This window comes from Podarcis melisellensis (genome assembly GCF_964234715.1).
Source record: "Podarcis melisellensis genome assembly, chromosome: 10".
In the NCBI taxonomy this organism is placed as follows: domain Eukaryota; kingdom Metazoa; phylum Chordata; class Lepidosauria; order Squamata; family Lacertidae; genus Podarcis; species Podarcis melisellensis.
The window spans coordinates 12,434,155-12,451,236 of NC_138542.1; the positions used below are offsets into that span (position 1 = coordinate 12,434,155).

General features: G+C 41.9%; 1 protein-coding gene across 1 annotated transcript; it reads right to left on the reverse strand.

Moving 5' to 3' along the window:
- Nucleotides 1-421: 421 nt before the first annotated feature.
- ZBED4 (zinc finger BED-type containing 4) lies at nt 422-16,200 on the reverse strand. Its single transcript, XM_081929129.1, has 4 exons — nt 16,048-16,200; nt 9,438-9,489; nt 8,288-8,392; nt 422-5,588 (listed from the first exon to the last, which is right to left on the reverse strand). Exon 4 carries the CDS (start codon nt 5,227-5,229, stop codon nt 1,729-1,731), a length of 3,501 nt encoding a protein of 1,166 aa, XP_081785255.1. The 5' UTR covers nt 5,230-5,588; nt 8,288-8,392; nt 9,438-9,489; nt 16,048-16,200; the 3' UTR covers nt 422-1,728.
- Between the last annotated feature and the right edge of the window lie 882 nt (nt 16,201-17,082).

The window sequence follows — 17,082 nt, forward strand, 5'->3', positions numbered from 1 at the left end:
ACTGTATAGTGTTTCTAAATATTGTACATTTAGAATAGAATGGAATAAACAGAATATCATATGGCAAAATGTTTTGGCTTTGCTTTTTGAGTAAACAGCTCTTCAGCATTGTGTTCTAATGTGTGATTGCAGACTGACATCTCTAACCAGTACTTATCACTGTATGTTCTTAATGCAACTGCTAGGTCACACACATCATTTTCTGCAACTGGTAGTTTAAGTAATAGAATCCAACTGAGACCAAAAAAAATACAAGAAAGTAAGAAAATTTTGAAGGAAAGATTGCAGAAGTGCCCTCCCCAATTCTTATTTAATGTAACCCGTGCACTTGCTATACTTCTGCACATTCCTCAAAGTACTTTTCCACCAGAAAATCCTCACTGCACTCTAAAGAGGAAATAGGGTAATTCAACTCACTCTAAAAATTGCAAATAAGAGGTTTAATTTCAGAAACTGAGTTCACCATTTATAAATACACTAAAACATAGTAAATGCAAAAATTAGGCAGAGGTACAGTATTTTAACAAAACTACATCTTTTCTAAAGGTCATAGTCAATTCATTTCCCCTAAAGAATTTCATCAATGCACAAAAAATGGGGAGACAAATCTTAATATTAAAAAAAAGTTGAGACCATACTGTTTACAATTAAAATGCTGGCTATTCTTACCTCAGTTCGAGGTTTAAAGGGTTCTACAATATTTTATTTGCCTGATGGAAACTGTCAAATATGGGTTAGATCTACTATATAATATTCTAGGCAGGGCACCAAACTGTAGGGTTATATTCATAGAGAATCATATTCTTTTAACAGGAATGCAAGAGGATGTCATGCACATTTTTCAATTACATGGGAAACCAAGACTTAATTTTTACACCAAGAAGTATCGGATGTCTTGTTGCACTCAATTTTTAAAGGCTTTAGCATAATACCTACTCTTTATATTTTACCTTTCAATAAACTGTATTAAATAACAAACATTAATTGGAAAAAATTGGAAATAAACATCCCAAAGACCTTATAAATACTCAAGCTCTAATTCAGTTACAGTGTAAAAAAAAAACCTGAATAGGGACCACTGAATGGCAAGATTATAGATTACTGTATAACTGATGTTCCGTAATACCTCTAAATTTAATTTAGTCAAATACTAATTCAATAGCCACCCTTAGTACACATACATCACACTTGAATATCATCATTACCCTTTAAGTACATTAGGCCTGCAGTTAAAACCTGCTAAATAGAAAGATGGCTTCAATTCCACCTTTATGTACAGCTTTCTTCTGACAGCTACAAATGTTTTGTGTAATTAAAGCAAATTTCAACTAATATACAGTACCTGGTTTATGGTTTTTACATAATTGAATAAAAAACTACATAATAGAACTGTTTACATCTTTTTCTTTGCCATTCTATTCAAACTGTTTTAAAACTTCATTTACAATTCTCAATTAAAACCAACATGATTTTGTATTATCAGGACAAAGACATGGCTAAATTCTAATGTGAACTTAAAAAAAACACATATATACAATATCTGGCCTGAAGGACTATTAATAAGGCACATGTAGACATATAGAAAGCTTAAAAATAAAACTAGAATTTGGAACTACAGTCACTGATTAAGATGTCATACATGGCCCCTTCTGGAGCAATTTAACAATCCAAGTTACAAATACAGTAATTACCCAGTGAGCAACAATTTTTTTTAGACTGGCAGCTTGTTCAATACTGGAAGTATATCAAAGGAAGATTTACTTTCAAAAATATAAGTTTCTCAAAGTGTTCCATTGCTAGCCTTGACTGACTAAAGCTGATGTTTTCATTGGATGTACTGAACAATCTCTCGGATGGGACAATGCTTGGAGGACAACCGAGGAATCGAACTGCTAACTTCGACAGTACTGGCCAAGATGATTTCTTAAAGTTCCAGTAAGTTAGGGGATCACAGTTATGCTCAAGGACTTCTTCCTCCAAGTACAAAAGCACCATCTCTTCTGGCAACTTGGCCTTTTCTTTTGGAGCTTTTGCTTTTTTCATGTCTTCCATAAGTGACCAAAGATTATTGTCCCCGTAAGAGTTTTTAGATGATGAACCTGTACCACAGCCATTGGAAACAGGTTTCTCATCATCTGAGGTAGCGTTTAGTATTTCCAGCTCCCTGATTAAGTCCTGTTTATACTGCTCCGCCTCCTCTTCGGTGAATAAGGAAGCTTTATAACGAGGGTCCAAAAGTGTAGCAAAAATATACCGTGGATCATGAAGTGTGGAGGACAGTCTACTCACCATAGCTTCCTTTAAGGACTTTAGCATGGTATCGATGCCCATCGTTTCTTCAAACAGCAGCTCAATTTTCCGGTTGAGTATATGAATCATTGGAATTACTTGACTTAGAGTGGACATGTGTGTACTCATCTCTCGGCTTGCCACTTCAAACGGTTTAAGTGCGTGACAGACAGACTGCATTACTTTCCACTGATCACAGCTTATTAACTCCCTGAAGCTGCACTCTACGGACATTTCGTCAATTGCTCTTTTCTGTTCAATTAGGCGTTCAAGCATATGGAAGGACGTGTTCCACTTTGATGGAACGTCTTGGATCAGCTGGTGCTGCGGCAAGTGATACTCCTTCTGCAGATCTGCCAGTTTCTCCCTTGCTTTTGCTGACCGATGAACCCGTTCACAGATCTTTCTTGCAATACTAAGCAGGTTCTGAACCATTCTCTGGCTTTTAATAGCTTCGGTCACTATGAGGTTAACCGTGTGACCAAAGCACTGCACACTTGAATGCTCCCCTTCATTTAAAGTCTTTCCAATAGTCTGATTATCTGTAACAGTAATCCCAACCTGAAGCCCAATCGATGCAATCCAGGCTTCCCACCAATATTCTAGCTGCTTCTGAATGCTGGTGCCGTTGTAGTCACAATCAATCTGCGATACATTTAAAAGAGCGGAGCAATGGTAATCTTCACACTGTGGTCGAACCCTAGACTCAAACGTTACCCAGTGAGCAGTAAGGGTAAGATATTCTCGAGTTTGGTTGCTCATCCATATTCCTGATGTAAAATGGACTACTCCGCTTTCAGCTTCTTTCAGATGTGAAACAATTATTTCTTTTACGCTATCATACATATCAGGAATTGCAGTACGAGAAAAATAAGATGGCGAAGGCAACGAATACTGAGGCTGCAAGAATTCAAGCAATCGATTAAAGCCAATATTGTCTACAAAAGAATATGGCTGAAGGTCAAGTGCAATCATTTCTGCTACAAGACTGGTAATTTTTTTGGCAACAGGGTGAGTGTCAGAAAACTTGTCATTGGTTTCATCGAAAGATGATGACCCCAACAGATCTGTGCTCAGTGGCACGTGACTATTTGCAGAAGAGGACAATACTGGCTCGGAGGCATCTGGTTTGAGGACATTGTTATGAAACCGTTGTAAATGTCTTAAAAGGCAACTTGTACCTAGATTGGTTGGCTTTTTCCCTCGACTTATTGTACGTCCACAGTGCATACATATTACTTTAGTTGAATCAGCAGAACAAATTGAAAAATGATTCCACAGTTTTGAGGTCTTTTTGCTACTGACAGGAAATATGACTTGTCTCTCATTAGAAACCATTGTGGGTAAGTCAGTCAATTTTGACGATGAACATTCTGCAGAAGCCAAGGTAGCATAAGGAGAATTTGCTAAACTCACATCTATAAAGCTCTTCTGGATCCCGACGATTTCAGGGTGACGTCTGTATAAATGTCTTGTCAAACAACTTGTGCCTACATCACCCTTTTTCCCGCGATTTATAATGCAATTGCAGTGTCTACACACAACTTTTAGACTGTTGCCTGGAGACAAAGAAAAATGATGCCATACCTCCGACTTCAGCTTTCGCATCATTCGTTTATTCTGATGAAAAACAGAGCCGTGTTCAAATATCAAAGGGCTTTTTTCAGGGGAAGAAACTAAAGAAGCTTCACCTATATCTTCAGATGACGACAACAACGAGGAGTCCTCCATAAGTGTATCCCCCAAAGGAAGAGAAGAATTGTTTTCTTCTGCCATTCTGTCTGGAGAAGAACATATAGATGTTGGTTCTTTAGCTACTTTTGCAGGAGATGACCCAGAGTTTGGATCGCCATCTGAAGGCAGTATGGGTTGCAACAAAGTTGGAGAAGCAGAGTACAGAGGGGGTATGCTTGAACCACCTCCATTCTCTTGCAGAACAATAGAACGATGGGCTCTCCACATGTGTCGTATTAAGCAACTGGTTCCAAGATCTTTCCCATTCTTTCCTCTACTGAATTCATTCATACAGTGGATGCAAACAGCTTTTGAATTATCTAAAGGAGACAAATAGAAATGTTTCCAGACGGCAGACCTCCTTCTGGACCCAGATGTACTCTTAGGAACCTGGACTGTTTTCTCTGCTACATTTTCCACCGTTTCTTCACATTGGTTGTTGGGAAAGGGTTGACACAATCCACCACTGCCTTCTTTATTGCTCTTTTCAGGATGTAACATGTCTGAAGGCATCTCTTCAGTAGAAACTACAGGATCAGACTCCTCAGTTATTTGATCTGGGGATGGAATCTTGGAAACGGTTTTCTTAACTAATTTTATGGGGGCAAGCACACTAGTTAAATCTCCAACATCGGCAGGCTGTGGCGGGATTAATAACGTAGGTGAAGAAAAGGAAGAGATAGACGCCATATTTCCATTTTCCTGAATGAGCACAGTGGGATGAGCTCTCCTCACATGCCTCATGAGACAACTTGTACTTAGGTCTTTTTCATTTTTGCCCCTGCTAAATTCTTTCATACAGTACATACATATTGCTTTAGTGCTGTCTCTAGGAGATATGAAGAAATGGTTCCAAGCAGGAGACTTTTTTCGGGAACTTATATTTCTGCTTGAAAGAAGGCTCTGTGTGACAGCTTCCATTGCTACATCATAAAGGGTGCTGCTGTACTGGGAAAACAGAGATCCATAATCATCTTCATTTTCTGCAGAGATGTATTTGCCTGAATTGTTATGGGTGAAATTCCTTTCTCTATCGTCTTGTTCATCACTGCTATCTGTCTGTCTCAAGTCCTCTTGCTCAGTTTTTATATCTATTGTTTCTAAAGCAAAATTACTATCATCTTCTGGTTCCACTTTTAAACTGTTGATTCTATCCATCATAAAATTATCATCAATTTGTGGAGAATCTGACCTATTTGTATCCATGATTGACCTCAGTTATTTCTGCTGCTTCTTCATAACTTAGTGAATTCTTAGAATTGGGTTTAAATTGTATCTCTTAAGTCATACAAAAGGAAGGATGTGGAACATAAGTTTGTATTTGTAGTTTGATAAGAAATGTTTATTACACAAACTTATGAAAGAGCATGTGGTTTAATGCACATAATCTCATTTCTCCCCCGGGATCATGAGATTTCCAGGTCATGTATTATTTTTGATGAGCGATGCTGCAAAATGTTTCATGTTATGGGAAAAAACCTAATGAGAGGATCATTAGAATCATGTTGAGTTTCTTCCTCTAAAAAATCATATATTCTTTTCAAATTTCAGTCCTCTCACATCATCTAGAAAAAAAGAAAATAGAAAATGTGTAACTCCATCAATTCAACTGAGCTTACTTCATATGCTTAAAATGAATGATTACATATTTACCTCCATGTTTTGCCAATAAACATCACTGCTCTTATAAATTAAGAGAAAAGAGAACACACACATTTCAGAAGAAAATTAATTCCACAAAATCTCTGTATTCAGAGTATATCTGAAAATAAATTTGCAGAAAGTATATGTAACAGCCAGAACCAAAACAACTAGTTCAGATGTATCCAAGAGCTTAATCATGCCAGATATGAACCGTTATCAACCCTGCCTTTTTGGTGAACACTCTTTAATATTTCACAAGCTGTCTCTGCAGGTACAGTCCTGCTCAAAAGCATTTTGGCATACATTATATATGGAAACTTTGAGAAAGAAAGGTGAAAAGCACCTTAGTCAAAAAAAAATTTGGTCCCAGCCATTATTTGTCTGTCACCCAATTAACAGTCTCTACTTAAAACTATCTAAGCTTAAATGTTGTAGAAAAAAATAAGCAAGAACTCTTATTCAACACATAACTCAAAACCACGATGAGTGAGAAGCAGAATAGGCTTATGACATACAGATGTCAGATAAACACTTTGAAAAATCTACATGTCAGCTGAACAAAGGGAATTGCACCAGGCGATTGTTGTACGTTTTATTACTTACACTGTTATCTTATTTTTTTGTCTGTGTGGGAAAGAATGGAGAAATAGGTGGAGTCACTTTGTGGTTGCTGTACAGATAATCCATCTATTTCCAGCTTCTCTCCCATCCAAAATTTGTTTATTATTTGTTACATATATCTTCCCTTTCTTCAGTAGGGTACAAGGAAGAATCCATAGGATTTCCAAGCATTCTCCCATTCAGGCCCACATCATTTTAGATTCAGTAAATTTGCCTTTGTACAGGCCCAGGAGTTAAAAACTGATCAGTCTAAGTCACAGAAAACTGGCTGCTAAGTTATGCTACCATTCCCACTTTCATTACTTCTGCCATTGCTCTCACTCCATAATTTAACATGATGGAAACTGCCCCAACTCTTGCTTCCCCTTTAGTAAGTTTTTGAGGGAGGCATGTGTGCGAATGGACACGGCATGTTAATTTGGTGCTGAGACTACACTGGCCATCTAGTTTACAGTTTCCCTAGTTTCCCTGCTATAATACTCAGGATTCTCCCTATCTAAGCAGAGACATGAACACTAACATAGCAACTTGGGTTTAATCTAATAAAATAAGGCAAACAGACAGGAAACAAAAGAGGATAAGCACCACAGGAGTGGGGGGGGGGACTTTTCATGTACTATATTTTAGTCTAGTTCCACAAGCTTAACCCTAAAGCTGTAGGATATGTCTTTGGACTATGGTCTACTCTATGGGGTTTTTTAAACTGCATCTCTCAAAGATTCCAGAATTTCTATCCATTTAATATGAAAACAGTCTCATTTCCATGCCAAAACTATCACTCAAGGGAATATATTCCATTTCTACTAGTCCATAGTAACTATCAAAAAGGAATGACATTCATGTTGACTCAACTGTAAATTTCAATATTAACTGAAATGAGGTGTTAGATCTTATAATAAAAATACTTAATAACAACATTTAATGATGTTTTTATTAGCCACAAAACATTCACCATTTGTTTGTGAGGCTAAATTGGTAAGACAGATATGTTCCTATCAAATCCTCCCTCTTTTAAGTTTGTTTTCATTGAGATTAACAGCTAAGAATGAACATATTTAATTAAGAGGGCTGTTTCCCCTTGATATTCCCCTTTTCTTCATACATAGTTTGAAGTTCTGAATAGCAAAGTTGGTAAAATATGCATGTTCTTTAAAGAAGGTTCCAATACAATTGTTGTGATAAATCTGGGAGTTGTTCAATTCCACTCTCAACCACTTCAAACAATGATATTTGTAAAGTCTACATTTTACTTATTATTGAGAAAAGTGCAATCAGCAGAGCTATCCATAATTACCCTAGAGGACAATTTAGAGATAGGAGCACATGAAAATGCCAGACTGCCCATGACATGGTTTACATTGCAACTGAGCAGTCTCCACCTTCAAGATTTTTTGCTAAGTCAGTCTGCTTTCTAGCATAAATCATGTTACATTTAAGCCAAAATCCCTAGCTTCTTAGATTTCATTTCATCTACTTTCTCACAATGCTGACTCCCACAGAATTTAGCATGCATGGAGGGTAAAGAGTGGTGGCTCAGAGCAGGCAGGTACTCACTACTAAAGGAGGAAATGCAGAATTCCTTCCCCTCAACAAGCAAGAGGCTAAGATAAGACCAATAAAAACCTCTAAATTGCAATTTCCTAAATGCATCCCTTTTTATTTGAAACAAAAGTTTCAATTTACAGTGGTGCCTCGCAAGACGAAATTAATCTGTTCCGCGAGTCTCTTCGTCTTGCGGTTTTTTCGTCTTGCGAAGCACGGCTATTAGCGGCTTAGCGGCTATTAACGGCTTAGCGGCTTTAAGAAAAAGGAAACAAACTCGCAAGCCCATAGGGAAATTCGTCTTGCGGAACAACTCATAAAACGGAAAACTCTTTCGTCTTGCGCGTTTTTCGTCTTGCGAGGCATTTGTCTTGTGAGGTACCACTGTACCTCACTAATTTGTAGTAATTTGTAGTAATCTGAAAATGTTTGGTGCATTATGCAATTTTTCACCTACCTTGTAGGCTTCATCCTTCTCATTAAGCCCATGTGGATAGACAAACTTGACTTTTTCACAGTTTCTTTGATTTACTGAAGAAAGATGTCCACATTCTCTGAAACCCTGTACAAAGACAAATAACACTCATTTTATATTTTCCTCATTATTCTGCATTAACTACTTTTGAGTTTGTTTAATGATTTTTTTTAAATCCAGGCATCATTACCTGGTACAGGTAAAGGAAGAAGGGAACACAGAGGTCTATTGTAATGCACTCTCCTCACAACAAGCCATGGTTGATTGCAGCGTCTGAACTATGTATCACTCAGATTATTAGCAATTATTTGAATTCAAAAACTGAGCAATTTAATTACCTTCAAGTTAAGAAAGAAGCTCCAACTGAAATGGTGAAGCATTTAGAAACCACCTAATATAGTTGGACGTCAAAGTATCACTGCAACACTGGCACACCAAAAATTCTTTAAGAACCATGCTGAATTATTAGTAGCACAGCAGTTTCACTTTCATTGCTACTTATTCAGATAATTAACTTTCATGGAAAATTTGACAAAAGGATTTAAAGCAGCCTGCTAGCAACTCAATGCTTTGGTTACATCATTCTTCACTTGATGTCAATCTGCTCAAGTCCATTTTAAAATGATGGCTTTGATTTTTAAAAATACTTTAGGCACTGGATATTTTAAGACCATCTCTCCCCTATGAACCCACCCACATTCTTTAGAGCCCCTGCTCTATTTCCCATTATTGCTTTAAGAACATCAGGTGGATACATAAGAAAAGCACCCACAGTGATGACACCTAGTTTATGAAATTCTTCGCCTCAGAATATCCAGCCACTGTTCTTCCTCCCTGTCTTTAGAAACCAGACTAGACACTTATTTCCACATGCCTTTGTCCTCTGTGGTGATAGGCAGATTGGTTCTCTTATTGGGATTTGTTTCTGGTTTTGCTGCTTTTGTATTTGAATGATGCTGTTAGAAGTTTTATTTCTAGTGATACTATGTATTATCACTTGTTTTTATCAGCATTATCCACTTTGAGAGCTGCACATATGGGAAGGCTGGATACATTTTTAAAAAATAATAATAATTTCACATGGAAAATGTAGCAAGTCAATGAAAATAAATATGGTTGACAGGGGACTCACCTATTTGGCCTATTGTCTTCCCCTGGCTTCATTTCAGAGACAATCTCCAGATCTGGAGGGGAAGGACAGAGGGAGAAAGAAAAGAAGAGAGACCTAAATCCATGCCCTTTGTTTTTGACCTAAGTGTATAAAAGATACCCACTTTCCTGCATATAGTCACTTCTAATGCATCAAACCTTACTCAAATCTTATTTTTGTAACTTTTAATATGCATCCTTCACCACTGCCATGTCAAGTTACTTAAAATGTTTTCATTCAAATGAGATTACTCCAAATATAACTAATGCTGGATATCAGACAAATATAGTATGTGAGCAAGATCTTAGAGAAGCACACAACAACTGTCCTGTTTTGTGACAATATGCAATTTAAAAGATCATTTATAAATTAACACAATGAAGCTGCATAGATCTAGAATGGAAACAGGTACACAACTGGAAACCAGAGACTATTCCAGCATTGATTGATTGATTGTAAAGATGGACAAGAAAAGAGCATATATATTGGAGGCTATATGTCATCCCATAGTTCATAGTTTCTAAACTGGTCAGGATATTTTTGTTATCAACAAATATTGCACTTCCAAATTTCAAGCACAAATATATCCAAAGCCTATCTGAAAAGGAACCCATATAACTACTTTGGGTGTGGTTCAAAGACTCTCTCAAGGCAAATCTTAAAAAATGTAGTACAAACACCAACAACTGGGAAGCACTGGCCTGCGAGCACTCCAATTGCAGAACAGCTTTTACCAAAGGTGTCATGGACTTTGAGAACGCTTGAACTCAGGACACAAGGGAGAAATGTGCTAAGAGGAAGGCATGCTTGGCAAACCCTCACCATGATCAACTCCCACCCAGAAACCTATGTCCCAACTGTGGAAGGACGTGTAGATCCAGAATTGGCCTCTATAGTCACTTAAGGACTCACGTGTTTATGGAAGACAATCTTACTCGGCTGTGAGTGATCACCAAAGAAGAAGTGGCCTACACTATCCCGTTCTGCAAAAATTACAGGGATGTAAATAAATATTCTTCTTTTAACATGCAAAATCTAAAAACTACTGGAAGAGTAAAATAATGAAATTTGAGTAGATGAGATGATGGTGCTAAAATAGGTGTAAAATATAACAATGCAAAATTATTACCGTATTTTTCGCACCATAGGGCGCACCCAGTTTTTTGGGGGGGAAATAAAGGGGAAAAAATTATTTCCCCCCCAGGTGCGGGGCTGGGGCGGGGGAAGCTAGAGCTTCCCCCGACCCCAGCCCTCAAACAGGCAGCTCTCCGCAAGCAGCGGGAGCGCTCCCGCTGCTTGCGGAGGGGTCCGCGAAGCCTGGACGCGCTGAGGCGCGCCCAGGCTTCGGCATGCAGGCACCTCTCCGCAAGCAGCGGGAACGCTCCCGCTGCTTGCGGAGAGGTCCGCGAAGCCTGGACGCGCTGAGCTCAGCGCGCCCAGGCTTCGGCATGCAGGCACCTCTCTGCAAGCAGCGGGAACGTTCCCGCTGCTTGCGGAGAGGTCCGCGAAGCCTGGGCGCGCTGAGCTCAGCGCGCCCAGGCTTCGGCATGCAGGCAGCTCTCCGCAAGCAGCGGGAACGCTCCCGCTGCTTGCGGAGAGGTCCGCGAAGCCTGGACGCGCTGAGCTCAGCGCGCCCAGGCTTCGGCATGCAGGCACCTCTCCGCAAGCAGCGGGAACGCTCCCGCTGCTTGCGGAGAGGTCTGCGAAGCCTGGACGCGCTGAGCTCAGCGCGCCCAGGCTTCGGCATGCAGGCACCTCTCCGCAAGCAGCGGGAACGCTCCCGCTGCTTGCGGAGAGGTCCGCGAAGCCTGGACGCGCTGAGCTCAGCGCGCCCAGGCTTCGGCATGCAGGCACCTCTCCGCAAGCAGCGGGAGCCCAGCGCTGGGCTCCCACTGCTTGCGGAGAGGTGTGCGAAGCCTGGAGAGCATGAGGGGTTGGTGCGCACCGACCCCTCTCACTCTCCAGGCTTCAGCGAAAGCCTGCATTCGCACCATAGGACGCACACACATTTCCCCTTCATTTTTGGAGGGGAAAAAGTGCGTCCTATGGTGCGAAAAATACGGTATTTTTAATCAACACTTTTTCAGTCTGTGGTCTCTGTAAATTAAAGGAGTGTCTAAGCCCACCACAGATAAAACATTACCCAGGGTTTTAGTATAAGTTCATGAGGCAATGGATGAAGGGGCTTTTAGTCGTTTACAACTGTGACTTTTTCTATCAACATATGTCAGCCTTGCAAATTAGTACACAAATGTTAGGGTGCAATCCTATGTAAGTTTACCTAGAAGTAAGGCCTATTGAACTCAAAAGTGACTTCTTTCTGACTAGACATGCACAGGATTGTGCTACTACCCTGCAAATTAATTAATAAATATTAAATGACTAATGCTGGCTACAAAGCAGCAACCAATATGGAAACACTAGCCTCTTAGCCGATTAGCAAAAAAAGCCTTCTGCCAAGGGAACTGGTGAAAAAAAAGACAATGATCCAGCTGTCCTCTCCAGCCAGCTGCATTTCCATGTTCGTTTGGGAGGAAGGTGAAAAGGGGATGGATGAAGTGATCCGTTCCTCCTCTGTCAGCCCACATGAACTTGTTTGCACTGAATTCCTGGTCATCTAGGGCTACAAGACAAGTTGTTACATACAAGGCTGACCTAAGTACATGGATAATCCGCTGAAGTTCCTATTTCGAAAATGTTAACAAATTGCTAACTATATGCAACACTAATCTGGGTGGTTACTCCTCAACACCCTAGTATGCTGTTACTCAGGGTGGAAAAGGGCTCTGTTTTGGTTATTCCGAATCGAAAACCTGAGGCAGTAGTGGTGATTATTCTGAAATTGCTAACATGGACTCCATCCAGCTGGAGTCACAGAATCATAAAACTATAGAGCTGGAATGGGCAAAGGGGTCATGTAGTCTATCCCCCTGCAAAGCAGGAATTTTTCCCACAATGTGGGGTTCGAACCCACAACCCCTGAGGTTAAGGGCTCTTATGCTCTACCAGTCAAGCTAAGATTACAATCCTTTTCACAGTTAATGGCAAGGAAGCTCCATTGAACAAAATGAGACTTACTTCGGGGGGGGGGGGGTGATGCTAAAAATGGGACTTGATTTAGTTACAATTAACTAATTTCACGTTTCAAATTTAGGCTACAATTCTACATACTCTTAAATGGAAGCAAAGAATATAATAATTATTTTTATACTTGTATTTTTATATTTCATGTATTACAAAAGCTAAAAAATTCAAGAAAGCATTCACACAGGATGCATATACATTGATGAGCCACAGGACAGAATTCCAGCTTCTCACCAAGACTACTCGCAAGGAAGCCATATTTCAATTGCAGCTCCTACTACAGGGGGCCGGTCGACTGCCCCTCAGACCTATTGGGGGGGGGGGAATGAACACATTCCTATGCCCCACAAATAACCCAGAGATGTGTTTTAAATAAAAGCACACATTCTACTCATGTAAAAACACGGCAATTCCCAGACAGTCTGTGGGCCGGATTTAGAAGGCGTTTGGGCCGAATCCGGCCCCCGGGCCTTAGTTTGCCTACATAAGACAGCTTTTCAGACTTCTATGGTTCTGTTTATGATATCAGAAGAAGGAGCAACCAGATGTTGTTGGACTACAGCTTCCATCTCCCCGGCCAATCACTGATGCTGGCTGGGATTGATGGGAGTTGGAATCCAACAGCTGTAGGTCCCAGTATATGAGGCATTATACTTTTTTCCTTAACAAATAGCACTGGACATCTTTCTAAATCACTTAAAAGAGCTGTAATACTTGCACATTATATATGCATTCAAAAGCACGGTATCTGCATAATACAGACATTAGAAACAGGCATTTAAGTATCACTTATGAGATGGAAAGAAACGAGACTTTAATGCTTCACACAAAGCATTTCAACCTTGCAAACTTTGCATCCTGTGCAAAAGTGCAATTATATGGCATATAAGTAAGGAAAAGGAGAACAACCAGGTTATTCCTCCTTTATTTTAATTTATGATTAAAATGGAAAATGGTTTGTAGTTCAAAATACCAAGGTCCTGCCACTACAGTAAATAATTCAGTTTGAGGGACAATTTATACTAGTCTCTATTTATCAAGCCAAATCATTATGCAGTTCCACAGCTTGATCAGGAAACAAGTTGAACCTGACTTCTAGACCATAGACTCAAGTCTGGGAGGCTTATTACGAGGCTACACTCTGCCAGTAGATGAAAACCAAACCAAACACAACTGCTATTGTTATAGATTTTTGTTTTGAATCCCTAAGACCAACAACTTTAGTAAGAAAGAAATTAGTAAGCAAATAATTTTTTCTTCCAGCAGTGTTGTTGTTGTTTTTTAACACAAGCTGGATCGATAAGATTCCCTCACCTACTCAATTTCTCCTAGGGCAAGTTTAAATGAAACATGAAGGCTGCAAAAAATGCTTTCTTGTTATGACTCTCCAAACAGCAAACAAATATTTAAAATGTTCCCTAGTCCACAATCTGGCTGAAACATACCACAACTCCAAGCAATTGTTAGTTGGTTGTATGGGATGCAAGATGTTGCATGAAGAAACCTCACACTTTTGGGATGACGTATAAGAAAAGTTTAAACCATGGAGCTGCCATTGGGAAGTGGTCTATGACAACCTCCATGTGGGGGGTGAAGTGGGGGTTGAATTGTCCCTTAGTATGCATGTGCATGCATTAAAAACTTGTGTAATGCTGCCAGATCATTGATCCCTAATTCAGTCCATTGATCCACTGCCTATGCTGACAAGCAGCCACTCTCCAAGGTCTCAAGCAGAGGTCTCCCCCACCCCTGATATCTGAGATACTTGTAACTGGAGATGCCATGGATTGAATTGTAAGGTCAGAATGGCTATTAACACTCTGATTACTCTGCATCAGGGTGATTTAATGAATTACTGGGTCCCTTAACCAACACTTATGAAGAAGTGCTTAGACCTTAAGAAACCGGTCTCAAACCACAACCTCACAGGTTGAGTGCTCTAGGTCTGTGATAACTGCAAAGATGCACATATATTTGCTGGAGAGCTGGAAGTGGCCTTAAATTTCCCATCCCTATGGTAGAAACAATCCCTGGAAGTGCCTCCCCCTCTGCCTAGGAAGTTAAGAGGATTAGCCCATTAGAGCTTAGCACCTTTTGCTGTTAGACTCTGCACAAGGGTCCCTCATTTGTCACTGGGGGGGGGGGGAGGAGAAACTGCTTGCAAAGTGGGGGGGGGGGGAGAGAGCAAAGCTTGCTGTCAGAAAAGGTGTGTTGTCAGCCCACCTACCTCCTATTCCAGTAAGTGGAGGATGGAAGAAAAGCACTCTGGTACCACCCACGAAGTGTGTGTCTGGGACACCCCCCCCCCAAAAAAAAGAAGAAAAAAAACATAGCAGCAAAGAGGACTATTGCATTGGTTCAGAGTGTGTGTGCGCCAACTTGAAAAAAATATTGGGGGAGGGGGGCAGCCAGGTAAGCCCCACCTCAAGTAATTGATCCCATGGATCTGGCAGGATAATTGCAACAGCCAGCAGCTTTTTAAGAGTATATATTTAAAATAGATGAACAAATGAGCAAATTAAGTTCATTTGGATATGCAGAAGACAATAAAAATAAATTTAAGCAACAGCAGAAAGAAGAGGAGGGAAGCCAAGCTTTGAAATGTTAACATGACGGTAAAATTAGGGAAATGTGTAAACCTGAAAAGCATTACAAAATGAACTGATTCCATGGATCAATCTGAATGGCATTTGAATGGCAATGCCCATCAACTTGGGTGTGGGTGTGTGTCTGAAGGATTTTCTTGTGGGGAAACCGAATACCCCTATGGATCAATTTGAATGGCAATGCCCATCAACTTAGGATGTGTTTGTGTGTATGGCTGAAATATTTTATCGTGGGGAGGCCGAAGACCCCTATGGATCAAATTGATAAAATTTGGGGTGTGGGAGGTGACATACCCCACGGGCGTTTCCCAGGGGAAGGAGAACTCAAAGCGGGTGGTGGTGTGGTTGTTGCTGAGGGGGGGGGGGAGGGAAAGGTTTGAGAGAGGAACCGAACCGAGGGGCAGACAAAGCCACGCTCCAGGAAGGGACGCGCGGCGGCCCAGCACCTTCTGGAGGGGGGGTGGTGGAGAGAGAAGCCCTTCCTCATCCGGCACTGGAGGGGGGGAGAAGAGTGGGAGGACTTAAGGCGTTGCTGTTGGGAGGGGGGGGTTGTTCCTCAAGGCCCAGGAATGAATTAAGTGTGTGAATGGAGTGTTTCTTTCTCTTCCCCTCAGGCTCTCCTCACAGACAATAAGGCCGGCGCACGCTTATTTGGAAGGGGTGGGGGGTCGGTCTCTGAAAGGCGCCCCCCCTCGCGCCGTGTCTCTCTCCTGAGGTGGTGGGCCTGGTCCCAGCGGAAGGATTCCGACGGGCCAGGAGGCGTCCCTCGCCGGCCGAAAGGAGTCCGCGCGGGGTTGGGGGTGGGGAGGCTGAGGAGACAGGCGCTTCGCTTTCCCTCACACACACACACATATATATATCTATGTCTACCTACGGAGCGCCGGACCCTTCCCTTCGCTCACCTCGTCTTTCTCCCGCGCGGAGCGACTCGACGCGGGCCCGCCTCCCCGGCCGCTTTGTCTCGCCTCGCCCGCTGCCGCCGCGACGCCGAACGACGCCGACTCCCCTCCTTCCTTCCCTCCCTCCTCACACACACACATAAACCCGGCTCGGCCGACCACGCCGCGCACTGCGCATGTGCGGCGCGCGGCCGGTGGGGGAGGGAAAGGGGAGGCGGGCGAAGCCGGAGGGGAGCGTCGTCGTCGTCGCGCGCGACGTGGCGCGTCATCCGGAGAGCGACGCGCGCCTCGCCGAGGCGGACAAAATGGCCGGCAACGGTGGATGTTGCGGGGGGGGGGGGAGAAGAGTCAGATCGGAAGTTTTTAATGTTTGATGCTTTATCGTGTTTTTAATATTCTGTGGGAAGCCGTCCAGAGTGCGGTATAAATTATTATTATTATTATTATTATTATTATTATTATTATTATTATTGACTAATGTATCCAGGCCCAGTTGTGGATGTTGCCTGGGGTGGTGGTGGTGGTGGTTTTCCTCTCTCTCTGCCGTGAGGGTGAGGAGGCCAACCGAAGGGGCCTGAGTGCGGGTTCTGCGCTCCCCAGCCTGAGACACACAGACGGGGTAGGGCGGAAAAGAATCGTTTCGTCGGCGGCCTGGGCTCCCGGTAGGCATGTTTTCACCCGGGAGGAAATGCCGCTCGAATTAGAGGGTATATAATAATAGTAATAGTAATATTTTTTTGCCCTGCACATCTGGCTAGGTTTCCTCACGCTTTGCGGCTGGTCTCTGTCGCTCGCTTTCCCCCAGTGGTAATTCGGATCTCCTGTGCCGCGAGAAACTCCCAACGCATTAAGCTCTTTTATGTACGAAGGCGGAAGGGTGGGATTTATTTTATAACTTGAAACTTTCGACCAGCACCGTAGATCTCGCTGCCCGAGTAATTTTTGCATACGATTGCAGCATTGACAGCTGCGTACATATCGGAGTCTTGGAAGGTACACGAGCGCCAGGATTTCTTATTTTGAACAGTCCCCCCCCCC